Genomic DNA, 16435 nt, shown 5'->3' on the forward strand with positions numbered 1-16435 from the left:
GACATGTGAATCAGTTCGTACCTAGAGTCAGACATGTGAATCAGTTCGTACCTAGAGTCAGACATGTGAATCAGTTCGTGCCTCGAGTCAGACATGTGAATTAGTTCGTTGCTAGAGTCAGCCATGTGAACATTTCGTACCTAGCGTCAGACTTGTGAATCAGTTCGTACCTAGAGTCAAACATGTGAATCAGTTCGTACCTAGAATCTGACATGTGAATCAGTTCGTGCCTCGAGTCATACATGTGAATCAGTTCGTACATAGAGTCAGACATGTGAATCAGTTCGTAGCTAGAGTCAGCCATGTGAACATTTCGTACCTAGAATCTGACATGTGAATCAGTTCGTGCCTCGAGTCATACATGTGAATCAGTTCGTACATAGAGTCAAACATGTGAATCAGTTCGTACCTAGAGTCAGACCACTCAATTCATACCTAGAGAAGTAAGGCATGTGAATTATTTCGTGCCTAAACTTACGCATGCAACAATGCATTTATATAAACAACAGATCGTCGACTCATTTTGCTATAACTATAACCCTGATTGTAAGGAATCCGGTAGCAATATAAATTTCACACGATCCATTTCGCCTGAATGTAAGGGGGTGGGAGTGGGCGTATGTGTATGTAGAAAGGGGGGGGGGGGGACAATCTATAAATAATGACCCGATTTAATTAAAAAACAAGTTAATTAAAAAGTCTAGTGACATTTATGCGCAATTTCCTTATGTTATCTAAAAATAGCTCTGTCGTAGCGTAAATCAAGAGCAGGGTTAGTAAAACCATTGGTTAAAATACATGTTTTATATACAATAGAGTTACATGACTAAAAACCATTGCGCGCCTAGCTACTGAACGTGATGACGCAGCCATTGAACGTGATGGCGCAGCTATTGAACGTGGTGACGCGTGTGGTGTGGTTGGATAAAAATGCCTACTAATTCGGTCCAAATTTTAATTAATTCAAAAAAATTTTTGTGACCGAACGAAAGGATATTTTTGAAAACTTTCTTCGGCAATATTGTTCTAAATTATGGCAGGAATCGATTGGTACATGTTTCAAGTCGCTAAGTGGTCTGGTTGCCGAGATATGGGCCAAAAACTGCATTTTTTCGAGGTTTTTTGGCTTTTCCGGAAAATCCATGAAAGAAACCCGGAATTGTTTTGGCCTATGTTCATCCTCGTAACTTGCTTAACATAATTGCTTTTGGAACTAGTCCTCGATATTGCTTCGTTGAGGAGGAGATACGACTTAAAGCTGCGGACACACATCCAATGTTCCCTCTAAGGACCAAGAGTGTGTGTGCAAAAAATATGTTGTGTGCGCGGTGCTAAAAATGACTTGGGCAAGTTAATATGTATGTTTATTAAGCTTCATGCAATTAAGCAGAGTAATGAAGGCATGCATCTTGATAAATTAATAGTATAATGTGTAGGACTAATGAAACGTATGCTATTAAAAGAAGATACAAATCCCATCTAAATAAAATAAAATACACAACAGAAACTTTTAGAGTTATACTTAGACAACAGGTTATATGGTCGACTTACTATGTTAGTGTAATGCAATCGTATGTTAAAAATGTTAATACCATAACGGTAATACAAATACAACAGTTTAACAAGTAGACCATTTTAAAGAGCTGACTTAAAAACAAAATTAGCTAACCTTTCAGTGGCATTTATTGCAATTTCTCGCGTCTAACCTTGCCTTGCTTCCACACCTTATATGCTCTGTTTAAATACACATCCTCTCCAGCATTTAGATATAATTTAATTCGCATTAGATTTCCCAAATGTGTGGTTTCAAGTCTATTTCGTTCTTGCACTTTAATGCTGTTCATAAGACTAAAACCTCGCTCGCAATCAGCGCTGGATACTTGAAAAGTACAGCATATGTCAGTTAACTTTGCCAATGAGCTAAATTGTTCATCATTTAAAGCTACTCCTGCGTTTTCAGTAAGTGCATTTACTGAACCTGGTTTGAGTTTTTCACTGATCTGAAATTTGAAGTCATTTATTGCGTGATAATTGACTCTTCATTTGTTGTTTGTAACACGTCTTTGTACTTTACGCACAGTTCTTTGATATCTTTGACGCCAAACTCAAATGCGCAATTTCTAAAACCAGTAGGATCAAAAGCTGAAGAAAACTGCAGTTCATCTCCTGGAAACCTTACATTTAAATGATCGCAGACCGATCGTATAAACTGTGTGATTTGTGTTGTGTCGATTCCTACGTTTTCATTCAAAATTTTCTTGGCTTTATCATTCCAATAAACATCTTCACTCAGGTATTGTGCTTCTAATTTGCGTATTTTAGAAATGCAAAATTGATGTGCTTCAATAGATGATAAATTATTTCGCTGTAACAACATTGATAGATTAGCTAATTCATTAACGGTATAAAGCGCAATTTGATACAGGGGATCTTTTAATGATTTCAAAACATAACAACAAACAGGATCATTGTAATCTTGGACTTGTTCTTCACAGTAAGTAGCTAAAGCATCAATATTTCTAACAAAAGCACTGACAGCAAAGTGACATTACAACCAACGAACTTCATAAATTGGTCGAAAAGAAATTACATCCATATCATGCACCTTGGCCAATTCTTCAAGTTCGCCCTTTTTTACTGAAGATCGAACACAGTGCTGTTCAACAAGATGGGGGACCTTAGCCTTCAGTAAAGCAGCTAATCCCTTCCTACGGCCTAACATAACCGATGCCACGTCTGATGTTATCATTACCATGCGGTTTCATTTCAAGTTGATGTTCAGTGTAGTACTGTGTTATGGCTGCCTCCAGAGCTGAGGTATCACACGCGGTAAGCTGAATTATTCCACCAGAAACGGTTTTGTAGAATAAAGAATTGACTGGACGAAATTTAAAATAATTTATAAAGGATTAGCATTTTACGTACAATTATGTCAGTACTTTCATCAACTATAAGCTTGTGGAACGATGCTACTCGAAGTTCTGTCAGTGTGTTCTTTACAACCACCTCGTTGATTGCTTCAACAAACCCAAAGGCGTAATTCTTACTTCGCCAACTGCCTGGTATAGAAACATACTTCACCATGTGGTTATGAATCAGTTGTACCGACAGCATCGAGGCGTGTATCCTAATGGCGAGAAGAACATTATCCATTATGATTCGAACTTGATCCTTGTTTGACCGCTGGCGCTCATTTTGTTCAACTCGTTCTTCTCGCTCAGTGTTAGTTTCAAGTACTAGCAGCAGAGAACTTACACTTCAGATGCTTCCTAATTCAACTGAAACATTCTTAGAATATGGCGTTTCGGTTCTCACTTTAACTTTGAGCCATTCCAGTTTAAACGAATCTCTCGCTTTTTTTTTGCTGAATTGTTTTACCGCTTGTTACACACATTTTTTTCTTTTCAACGTGTTCAAATAACACAGAGTAGTAAACTTTTATTCCTTATTTATTAAACCAGTCTGTGAATACTGAAACAGTTCGATCCAGGTGCACGTAATAATCCCAAGAATTGGATATACAGTATATAAATCCTTAAACCAAAGAGACCAAAAATACATCCACCGTTAGAATCGTAGAATTTGCATCTGACTTGAGTAAATCGTGAAAGTATCAAGGAGGTGGGTGGGGTTGGGAGATGGGGGAGGGCGGTGGCGATAGAAAATAGAACCTTGCATGGTCAGCTACAAGCCGTAATCCCTTTCAGGTGTCAGCTAGGGCCAGTTTTGGGGTAAACCATTAAATCAAGCAGAGGGACTGTCACCCAGACCTCACATCGGAACCCGCCCCGCTCAGTTTAGAGTTGTCATTAACTGGACCTGTGGTATGACAACCGAGGTCACCCCCTCCCCCCAGTCAATGATATCTGTGGTTTATGCCCCAAAACACAAAGACTGTTCGTTTAAGAAAACAGGCACTAAAAATGTCGCTTAATTCAAGCCTCTGGCCACAATTTTTCTAGTGAATCAGACTTGCCCGACGTTCTGATAATCTGTGCGCGGCATCAGAAAATGTCTGCGCGGCACATTTGAAAGTACTGCGCGGCCGCGCAGCTTAGAGGGAACACTGCACACATCCATTCATTCATACATTCATACATCCAGAAATGACGGGTTAATAAACGCAATTCTCCAGAATGGAAATTGCGCTAAAAAAGAGAACTCGTCTATTGATAATAAAGTGTAGGCAATTTGTAGGCAATTACATCTAATTTAACTGTTTGAGTTGTCGTTTCTAAGCAGGAAAGAAGACATTAATCCGAATAGTGAATAGATGGGCTAGGGTTGTACTGATCTCATTTAGATTGTAAAGGAGTGAGGGAAGGGGGGGTTAAGAGGTCGGGGAGTGTAGGGTGGGAGGGGTGGATGGGTGGGATTCAAACGGACTCCCAACACGTGGTTCTCTTATCGTGAGAGCAGATAGACACGATGCGAGCACGTTCAGGCCGGCGAACAATAGGTCGGCATACCTGGGCCAGACAGGTGAGGCAGGTGCTACACGATTGGACTCAGATACTCACGCGCTTCTACCATGGGGCTACCCCAGCGACATCTACCACGGGGTGGGGAGTGGGTTGGTGGGGGGGAAGAGGTCAAACTAATTGAGTAAGCCAGTGTCAAGTGGAAAATCTTTGGAAAATTGGTCCAATTATAGGTAGGTTAATAGTTAATAATATTATGGGAATAGAAATTGAAGGCGATATTATAATGTATAGGAAATGGTTAAAAAGTATAGATGAGTTCACAATATCCCGGAAATGGCAAAACAAAAGTACAAGTAAGTTTACAATATTTTGGAAATGGATTTTAAAAAGTTGAAATAATAGCAGTATATTTAAGATATTGGTAGTCACAGTGGGGATTCGATGTCGGTAAAATTTAATTCGATTACATAGACACCGCATTATATTCGTTTTAGAAATATTTTGCTTTCGATGCTGTAATCGATAAGCCAATAACTTTACCTGTCAAATAACATAATACAGTGGCGTAGGCAGGGGGGGTTAGGGGGGGTCAAACCCCCCCCCCATAGAACCCTCGGTATATATATATATATATATATATATATATATATATATATATATATATATATATATATATATATATATATATATATATATATATATATATATATATATATATATATATATATAAAGTATGAGAGGGGGTGCAAATCGCAAGTTTGAGGTGGGGGGGGGGAAGTGCAAATCGAAATTTTAAGGGGGGGGGGGGTGCAAACCAAAAGTCTGAGGGGGGGGGGGTGGGGTGCAAATCAAAAGTCTGAGGGGGGTGCAAATCGAAAGTTTGTCCCCGGCTAAAAATTGGAAACCCCCCCCCCCCTTGAAACGATCCTGGCTACGCCACTGACATAATATGATGACTTACAATCGTTCATTTAAAAAGCGTGCTAATTTCTTTTTAAACGGTACTACAGAAACGTAGATGTGTTATACCAGTATTTGATAATGCCACAATAATGGAATCTTCTTTGAAAAAAGGGGGTGTTAGGTTACTGATAGTTAACTACATACAAATAATGCGTTTTACCAAATACGACTTGCTCATGTTAACGCTAACCTAATTCCTAATCAAAGCCCTAACCCTAATCTCTAAGCCTGAGATTACAACACCACTAACAACCTAACACACCTATTTTCTGGCGAGTCTATACTCTGGTACCACCAATACTGCGAAATGAAATGGTTTAAAATGTTTGGATAGGGATGTTAAGAAAGCCTCCACACCTTTAAGACTGAATGCTATTGCCTAGTGTTAAAAATAGATAAAAATGACAAGCCGTTTGACGCTCAAATCGTAACACGCGTCATTTGACGTCATAAACCACAGCTGCGTCATGAGGGAAAAATGAACCATCGGCAGCCATTATTCTTCACTCTTCCAGCGTTTTACACTCTTCGAAGTGTGATAAAAAAAAATCAAACACGTGCGACCTTTGACCTCTAGAAATTTCTGCCGGTGATAGGCTAACAGACGTGCGGACCAAACGTCGCCTGGGTAAATATCGTTTGCTTAGGTTGAGATCAATTGCCGCGCAGCCGACAGATAAAACATGGTAGACGGTTGTGACGTAGCACGGTGCCAAGACTGTAATAACACGAGCACGCACGCGCGCGCACACAAACACACACGCACACACTCGCTATTGAGAACAGCGAACCAGGAACTTGAATCAAATTCAAGCTAAGCCAATAAACGTTCCTATACTAGTCCCCCGTGGGTAAATATATCTATGACTGTAGGGGGAAAAGACACCGTGTTATTAGTCCAAACACACTGTATGATTTGATGTGGGGGAGGGGAAGGGGGGAGAGACTTAAAGAAGTAGGTCTTCAAAATAAAACAATGAGCAACACGTCAGCTCCTCTAAACAATGTTCGTTATTTTACTATAAGCCCTAGGTAAAGATACTTTACTGTAAGCCCTAGCAAAGATACGACTACGAAAATTAATCCGGTTTTCTGAATAGGTATCGATGTAAACTATATTTACTGTAAGCCCTAGCAAAGATACGACTACGAAAATTAATCTTGTTCTCTGAATAGGTATCGATGTAAACTATATTTACTGTAAGCCCTAGCAAAGAAACGACTGCAAAAATTAATCTGGTTCTCTGAATAGGTATAGATGATAACGATACTTTACTGTTAAGTCCTAGACAAAGAAACTACTGCAAAAAATATGGTTCTCTGAATATCTATTGGTGATAACGTTACTTTACCCAAACCTTATTTTCAAACAAATATTCCATAATCCTAACTTTATAACGATAAAACAAAAACCTAGTTATTTCTCCATCTAACAAAAAAGCAGTCTTTAGAAGGCATAATAATTAGGCATAATTAATTAGAGCACCAATTTTTTAATAAGTAAAAAATATAGAAGACCAGGGTGAAAAGGGGGGGGGGGGAGGTTGAGTGAAGAATTGGCCCAGCGCATCTGCACGACCCAGGGAGCAGCTTCTGGCACGTGACGTAACCTCCGGCTCTGGGTGACAAATCACTCGCTGGCAACCCCCTCGGGAGACATTCCCCCTCCCCCCTGCATCTTCCAGTTTAGGCCCCGGGGTGTCGCAACCAGTTGCACACATTACCCCAGGACAGTCAACTGATGGAGTGATGTGCGTCCCCCCCCCCCCCCCCCCCACCATCTGTTGAGTTCGTGTCCCTGAGATCCCTTGTCCCCCATAGCCGCTGTATTAAAGACCCGGATGTGGCAGACATTTCCTCTGGACTATGATATGAGGTTATTCAATTTATGGGAACTTCTGCAGGAACAAATGGACAAGGGAGGGGTGTGTCAAGTCCATGTGAACGTCCACTTGAGAAAAGGGGCGGGGGGTCAAGAATAGTGGACGTCATAAATGGATGAGCCCTGAGACAAAGCCTCAAGATGGAGGTGGTCCTTCTGTTTTGTAGGTTTCTAAGGTCACGTGAGGAAGCGGGTCCAAGTTTTATGGACAATAAAGTGTTACCCTAACTACTTGAAGTGACTAAAGAACATAAATGATAGTTTCTAGTAAGGACAAAACAATATAGATAAGCTAACTCCACAAAGAGTTCTAGTAAATGTAAAATAAAATACATAATTCAACAAAACAGTTCTAGTGAAGCCAGAACAATATACGTAACTTTACGAATAGTTCTAGTAAAAACGGAACAATATAGCCTACTGCCACAATAAGTTGTAGTATAAATTAGAGGCATAACTTAACAAATAGTGCTAGTAATGACAGAACAGTAGGGCCAACAGGTAAATCCATAACTGATTTAGACATGTAACCACGTTTACAATAGACATTTTGTATTGCATCTGTACCTCCTGTCTTACGATATCTATTGTGTATCTGTATCTTGTCTGTACGATAAGTAAGTTATATATGTATCTTCTATGTGTACCTAACTCGGTGTCTGTAAAATGTCTGCTTCCATTGAATTAAAAAGGAGCTGTCCTTATCAGATCCTTCCACACTTTACCTAAGGGACCAACAGGGCTCTATTGTTCTGTCTTGACAATCGTTTTTATTACTCTGTCACCATGTCACTGCATGTCAAACATTTTTACCCCACTGCACTAGTTCACACTGCCGGTATGGCCAAGATCTACGACATCTGATCTTCTGTAGCGGTGTGGATAACTTACACAACCCTATAGAAACTTTGGGGGGGGGGGGGGTTGTTAAAACCCCCCAGATATTATTGAATAACCAAACTCACGTATTCGTAAACAAGGTATCGTGTTAAAGGTATCGAGGTTCACGTTTTTGTAAGTCCTTTGAGAGTTATTTTTTGAATCAATTAAACTTAGCAACATAACAAAACTCTTTTGACTAGCGCATTAACAGAACGCGTGGGACGGCGTGGTCCAATGGTAGAGCATACGACTGTTAACGAGTTCGAATCCGGGTTCAAGACCGCAGAACGTCCCTGACTCCATTCCAACTTTGATAGGCATCTGATTCACATTAGTGCAAGTAAAGGCGGCCGGGCATAGTGTTGACCACGCTATCCTTTCATATGCCGAGGTCACAGAAACAGGTGAACTCTACTTCATTTGCACCATGGACCTTTAGGTTCGAAAGGGAGCTTCACTTACACAAAGATGACTAAACCCCCAATTAAGATGAAATTCACACCAATTAAACCAGACCAACGTAAAGACATCCTACCAACCAAGAAGTAAATTAAACAGATATCGGGTCATCCTAAAAAAATCTTAAGTTATCCAGAGGAACATCAAAACATCCACCAGTCCAAACAATAGATAGACTTGATCAGCTTCAATATATTCTTCCAATCCAAAAGTAAACTAGACAACATTATACCCCCACAAGCAATAAGTTAACTAGACCAATATCACTCCCCTCCCCACAGCAATTAAACCAGAACATTCTCCAATTAAAAAGTAAACTAGACCATTATTAAAAAAAGTAAACTAGACCATTATTAAAAAAGTAAACTAGACCATTATTAGACCTTACCACGCCACCACCAATGAACAAATTAACCAGCCCATAATTCCCGATTAACATAATTTAACAAGTAAACTAGGCCAATACTAGACCTCACCACACCACCACCAATCAACAAATTAATCAACCTACCCCCCACCCCTCAATTAACAAATAATTTAACAAGTAAACTAGACCAATACTAGATCCCCCACCCCCTACCACCACCAAATCAACCAATTATTCAACCTATCCCCTCAATTAACAAGTAATTTAACTAGTAAACTACAACAATATTAGACCCCCCTATCCTTATCAACAAATCAACGAGATCACCCTTTCGCTCAACAAGTAAACGATACCAACTTCAGAACACCCCCCATCCCCCACCATCAACAAATAAAAACGACGACATCTAACAGCACGACAAAAAAAACCACAACAACCCAGACTCCAGCAACACAAAGACAAGCGCGGACGTCCGGCAAGTCGGCTGGCCTTCAATCGAGTTTAATGTGTTGTCTTTGATTGTCTGAAGCGTCTGAAGATGCCCCCCTTTGATGCGATAGCCTGTCAAGTTGCGCTCTTATCTGAAGCATGGTCTCAAAAAAAAAAAAAAAAAAAAAAAAAAAAAAAAAAAAAACCCACCTCGCTTCGTGTCGCTTTTGTTGTTTCTTTTATTTTTTTTTTATTTTTTGAAGTACTGATGACAGCCACAAAAAGAATACAAATATAGATCTACATCTAATCATAAAATTTCATTTTTTTTTTTTACATGGATTGCACAAAGAACTCAACAGCATTGGACCTAAGGCTAAACTCTTACTTTTTTATGGACTGCACTCAAAGTACTCTAGTCAAACATTGGACAATAAAATTGGACCAGATTTTTTTTCTGCACTGCAATAAGTAGGCCTACTCTACTCCAACATTATACCAATGTTCTCTCTGTACTGCACTAAGTACTCGACTCAAACATTTGACCATAAAATTTGACACATTTTCTCTCTGTACTGCTCTAAAAACTTGACTCAAACATCGGACCATAAAATTGGACCAATTTATCTCTATACTGCACAAGTACTCGACTCAAACATTTGACCATAAAATTGGACCAATTTAATCTCTATACTGCACCAAATACTCGACTCAAACATCGGGCCGTAAAATTGGACCAATTTTCTCTGTACTGCCCTAAGTCGTACGCTACTCAAGCTTTGGACCATAAAATTGGACCAATTTTCTCTATTCTGCACCAAATACTCTACTCAAACATTGGACCATAAAATTGGACCAATTTTCTCTATACTGCACCAAGTACTCTACTCAAACATTGGACCATAAAATTGGACCAATTTTCTCTATACTGCACCAAATACTCTACTCACAACATTGGACCATAAAATTGGACCAATTTTCTCTATACTGCACCAAGTACTCGACTCAAACATTGGACCATAAAATTGGACCAATTTATCTCTATACTGTACCCAGTACTCGACTCAAACATTGGACCATAAAATTGGACCAATTTATCTCTATACTGTACCCAGTACTCGACTCAAACATCGGGCCGTAAAATAAAACTGCATGACTAGACAACGAAGAACCGACCCAAATGTTTGTATGCTAAACTTTACCGGAAACCGGGGAGCACGACGGTCATATCGTAGCACGTGGTTAGCGATGCGATCATTTGATTGGATCATGAATGTTAACGTTGTGTTTTTTTTTCCTCCGTTCAATTAGAATGACCCCCTCGATCACGATGATGGGGTGGGGGTGGAGGGTGGTGGCCGTGGAAATAAAGAGAAAGGAGTGAGCACGTTTTCACTAGCTGGACGGTAAATCGATGCTGACCATCATCAATGTGGCCAAGCACGCTTGAACGTGCGTGGGGGGGGGGGGGGGGGGGGGGCTGAACCTGAGGTCGGGCGAGGGGAAAGGTATAATGCCATAAAGGGCCGGCTACTCGCGGGCCGAAATCGGCACAACACTAAAGGGAGAGAATTAGCATTTATAGCCCTTCCGTATTCTATGGCTCTGACTACGGTTATTCTGTGAAAGGCTAAGACCAGATAGGCCGAGGTCCTACATGAAAACTGTGAATATCAACAACAGTCGAACACGTGACTTCAAAGTTATTTTTATTTTCTTTTGTATTTCAAAACAACAGCATGACATTGATAATGGCAAGCTTAACGTAATTAAAAACAAAGTAAAAAAAAATAAATGTTTAGCTTTCCTTTGAACTTATGGTAAATGTAGTTATTCAATACGGTAATGGCTCTTTGTTTTTAACACGTTTTTATTAACTCAGCTTCGCGTGTGTTTGTTGTTAAAATTGACATCGAAAATTAGCCCACTTCTGATTGCTCTAGAGACCTGAAATTTGGCATGCATGCTACTTTCGCCTAACAATTTCAGATGCAATCATAAAAACTAGCAATTAGTGACCGTAATTAGCTTAATTTAATTACGCCCCAAGGACCATAAAATTGAGGACATGATTTCTAAAGATACCGACAAGACTGGAGTCCTAATGACACAGTTACTTCGGCCCCAATCGATGTGAGCGCGCTGGCCGTGATCGTATAGTTGTTAGTACTTCGCGTTGTGGCCGCGACAACCCAGGTTCGAATCCTGGTCGCTCAAGATTTTTAGTCCGTGTATTTATAAACACTTTTTTAAAAACCACGTTTTTCATGTGTAGCAACGGACTAAAAAGGAGAAAATAAAATACTTAAAAAAAACTTTTTAAAAAACCACGTTTTTCTTGTGGACTAAAAAGTAGAAAATAACTATTTACATACATTTGATGACAAAAAACGTGGGTCGGGCAGATGGGTCGGGAAATTTGATGGTGAACGTACCCACGTTTTTTGTCATCAAATGTATGTAAATAGTTATTTTCTACTTTTTAGTCCACAAGAAAAACGTGGTTTTTTAAAAAGTTTTTTTTAAGTATTTTATTATAAACCTCTTTTATTGTCAGTGTCCTGGACTAAACGTATGACAGCCCCCCCCCCCCCATCCCCGCACCATACACAAACACACACCTTCCAAACACGATTGACCCGAGGTGAACGCACTTCAAAGGACCTGTCATTTCAGCACAAGTCGGTAAGTCTGGGGGCCAACGTTAACACAAAGTTGGCACGGTGCCAGTCGTGGGGCTGGTAGCAGGAGGGTGTCTGTCAGTGGGCTGAGTTATGTACCAGCCTTATCCTGGTCAGTGGGTGGTCAGTGGGCTGAGTTATGTGCCAGTCTTATCCTGGTCAGTGGGTGGTCAGTGGGTGGTCAGTGGGTGGTCAGTGGGCTGAGTTATGTCTGGTCAGTGGGCTGAGTTATGTGCCAGCCTTATCCTGGTCAGTGGGCTGAGTTATGTGCCAGCCTTATCCTGGTCAGTGGGCTGAGTTATGTATCAGCCTTATCCTGGTCAGTGGGCTGAGTTATGTGCCAGCCTTATCCTGGTCAGTGGGTGGTCAGTGGGCTGAGTTATGTGCCAGCCTTATCCTGGTCAGTGGGCTGAGTTATGTATCAGCCGTATCCTGGTCAGTGGGCTGAGTTATATGCCAGCCTTATCCTGGTCAGTGGGTGGTCAGTGGGCTGAGTTATGTGCCAGCCTTATCCTGGTCAGTGGGTGGTCAGTGGGCTGAGTTATGTCTGGTCAGTGGGCTGAGTTATGTGCCAGCCTTATCCTGGACAGTGGGCTGAGTTATGTCTGGTCAGTGGGCTGAGTTATGTGCCAGCCTTATCCTGGTCAGTGGGTGGTCAGTGGGCTGAGTTATGTACCGGTCTTATCCTGGTCAGTGGGCTGAGTTATACACCTGGGCTATACTGGTCACTACACCAGACTTATCCTGGCCAATAGGATGAGTAATGCATCATAAACTCAATTCTAACCCGCCTCTCCTTACTATACAGAATATCATGGCAGACCCAACAAAATAGCTTTACGTGAAAAGAAAGCACAAACCCACATCCAACCAATGTTTTCTTCAAACCACTTGCTAGATACCGTAAACCTTCTCAAACTTCTAGGACAATAGTACCTTGGTTTAGCCAGCAGGAACCAGAACCCATCATGCTCTATTCATATCTGAACGGGGGGGGGGGGGGGGGGGGCGGAGGAGGACGGGACTTTTCTTTCGACCCGAATAGTAAAAAAAATGTTTCTTTTGGCACCTTTTTTGTGTGTTTGTTTTGGATAATAGATTGACCTTAGTATTCTAGTGTGGACTTTGCATTATGAAAAAAAAATTCTCTGGGTAGGAACATAAATCAACATGGCCTCCATGCACATAAGCCTCCCTCCCCCACCCCCCCCCCACCCCCATTGAAGTACAGAAAACAAAACAAAAAGTCACAGACAGTGCTATTGTAAAACACAGATTTATTTCCCACAATTCAATTGGCCATTATTCTCACTCTCGACACAACAGACGAAAGGCCAGAGATCAACATGTGGAATTCTCCCCCGACCCCCCCCCCCCCGACCCCCACCAAAAAAAAAACCAACAAACAGTTGCAACTAAAAGCTTTTGTTTTAGCTTCACGCTGACCTTTCACCTTGCCATACTTTATCACGTGACCCCGGGGTTTTTGTTTATTAGGTAAATTAACGGTTACACAATTCCCTTCTCGTCTCGTCCACACCTTCGCTGAAGTTACAGCATTAATAATTTCCCCCATAAAGCACCACTTCATCCCCCCTCCCCAAACACATAAAGCAACACTTCACCTACCCCCCCCCCCCCCCCCCCCAGTACAGTGACATAAGCAGGAGAAAAAAATACATTTTACGACAACTAAAACAATACGCCTGTGTAAAAAAGCTGCATATATTAACTGTATATCAACTTCTTTTTTTTAAAACTTATATTGCCATAGATGTATGGACTGTGCATTTATTATTTAACAGGAAAGGTGGGTTTTATGCTTTGTTTATTGTATAGCGTTATTATGGGTAGGGTAAGGACAGCAAATTTATGACTCTGACTTTTGTGTTGTTCTTGTATTCCCAAAATGTGACGTGATCTCTAACCAGAAAGTCAAGTTCGAATCCGGGTTCAAGTACCTGAGTCCACCAAGCTCTGATGGGTATCTGACTAACGTTAGGGAAAGTAAAGCTGGCTGGACATGGTGCTGACCACACTATTTCTACATATCCCGAGGTCACATAAACAAGTGACGTCACTTGCCGCAATGGACCGCCAGGTTTGAAAGGGAACTAAACACCAAACTTAAGATAAAATTCACACCGTTGAAAAATTAACCTAGACCAATGTAAATCTGTGGATACTTTTCTCAGCATGCCCCAAAACATCGTGTATTCTTGTGTCTGGGGTTGTTTGAGTGGAATTTAATGATATTTGTGTACAAATGTAGATAGGTTTGTGTAGGCAATCTGGATATTTTGCTGAAAGCTTTTGTTGGTGTTTTTGTTGTACACTTCGGTGGATATGTTTGTAAAGACATTTTTGTAGTTGCGTTTATTGAGGTCATTTTTTTTTAGATGAATGTGTGCAGTAGTGGAGTCTTATGAAAAAGAGTCTAGGACATTACCCCAAAATCTGTCGATTCCCCCCCCCCCCCCTCCAAACATGATGAAGAACCCTGACTCTAACCCAAACCCCAAAACTATAGCTAACCCTAATCCAAACTGTAGACCTACACCCAACCCTAACACTAGCCCTAAATCTAACCCATGCCCTAACTAGGCGGGGGGGGGGGGGGGGGGAAGTAATTGCTGCAAGGGGGGAGAGGTGTTCGGAGGGTAATTGACGAGGGGGGTGGGATAATGTCCTGCTCCTATGAAAATATGTTTATGTACTTGCTAAGACATTTGTACATGTGTTCATGTACACATACATGGACACGTTAAGGAAGACATTCACGAATGTCTGCCTACACGTCTATATAACAAAAACAACAACCCACAGTACTCACAGAGAGCGTTTCATCCACGTTGTAGTTGGCCACATTGTAGCCAGACTTTTTCTTCCAGATGCTCTCGTGGATGGTCTTGTTGATGTCCGCCCTCACTGTCTCCTCGATGCTTTTGTTCAGATCAGCGCTCACAAAGAAACATTCTAGAGTGAAAAGCAAATGGTGGGGTTGGGGCGGGGGGGGGGGGGGAATGACGTGACAGCGATAATTATTAAACGATAAATGATGTTATACACTGTATACTTAAAAATATATTGCAATCATGTTTTAGTGTATATATATATATATATTATATATATATATATATATATATATATATTATATATAATAGATGATAGCCAGACATATAGACAGACAGACAGACAGACTGACTGATAGACTGATAGACTGATAGACTGATAGATAGATAGATAGATAGATAGATAGATAGATAGATAGATAGATAGATAGATAGATAGATAGATAGATAGATAGATAGATAGATAGATAGATAGATAGATAGATAGATAGATAGATAGATAGATAGATAGATAGATAGATAGATAGATAGATAGATAGATAGATAGATAGATAGATAGATAGATAGATAGATAGATAGATAGATAGATAGATAGATAGATAGATAGATAGATAGATAGATAGATAGATAGATAGATAGATAGATAGATAGATAGATAGATAGATAGATAGATAGATAGATAGATAGATAGATAGATAGATAGATAGATAGATAGATAGATAGATAGATAGATAGATAGATAGATAGAGATATATGTATTTAGACCTTTCGGGAGTAGAGAATAGGTAAATCTGAACAAGGGAGCTTGTTTTTAAGGGTATTATATTTATGAGATTCATTATTATATGTCCCTCAGGACATTAAATATCATGCCCATTAGAATACTAAATTATCTCACAGAATGCTACAATGTTGCATTATCTAAGTTTTTTAGGATAGCACACCCAATTAGGAAACAAAATAAACTTAACTCTCGACAATACACCTACGTAACTTTATACAGCTGAATACAAATTTTAACTGAACAATCCAGGAAAATCACATGAGTCGAGCTTTTATCCGGGCGTCACAATGTGATCAGACACCGGTAACAACGCGCTAGAGAAAATAATTTCAGCCATTCAATAAAAACAAAAAACTATTATACCAAAACCTTTCAAGTGGCTTGGGAAAAAAAAAACCCGGCATGACATATCTTTATACAAGTGTAGGACATCGGAAATATTGTATCAGCGGGGAATTATCTTTCAGGGGCGAACGTTTTCAATGCACACATCAAATGGGTAAGCTTGGGGGGGGGGGGGGGGGGGGTCGGGGGTAAGCTGGGGGTTGTCTGGACAAAACACGATACAATCTGCACTGTGTTTACTAGTCCACCCACCTAACCTGTCTCCAGTTAAACCTCTACCACCCACCTAACCTGTCTACAGTTAACCCTCTACCACCCACCTAACCTATCTCCAGTTAAACCTCTACCACCCACCTAACCTGTCTCC

At 40.5% G+C, this 16435-nt stretch overlaps 1 protein-coding gene across 1 annotated transcript in view; it reads right to left on the reverse strand.

Annotated features, from left to right (window-relative positions):
• The window catches only part of LOC131929810 (protein naked cuticle homolog 2-like), a gene marked incomplete at its 5' end in the record, with an annotated part of 31866 nt that extends 16803 nt beyond the window's left edge, over positions 1-15063 (reverse strand). Inside the window, 1 exon segment of the mRNA XM_059286199.1 lies at positions 14921-15063. Coding sequence (XP_059142182.1) covers positions 14921-15063 — 143 coding nt within the window.
• Between the last annotated feature and the right edge of the window lie 1372 nt (positions 15064-16435).

This window comes from Physella acuta, unplaced genomic scaffold, assembly GCF_028476545.2.
Source record: "Physella acuta isolate Inbredline_101_S28 unplaced genomic scaffold, ASM2847654v3 ptg001679l, whole genome shotgun sequence".
NCBI lineage: Eukaryota > Metazoa > Mollusca > Gastropoda > Physidae > Physella > Physella acuta.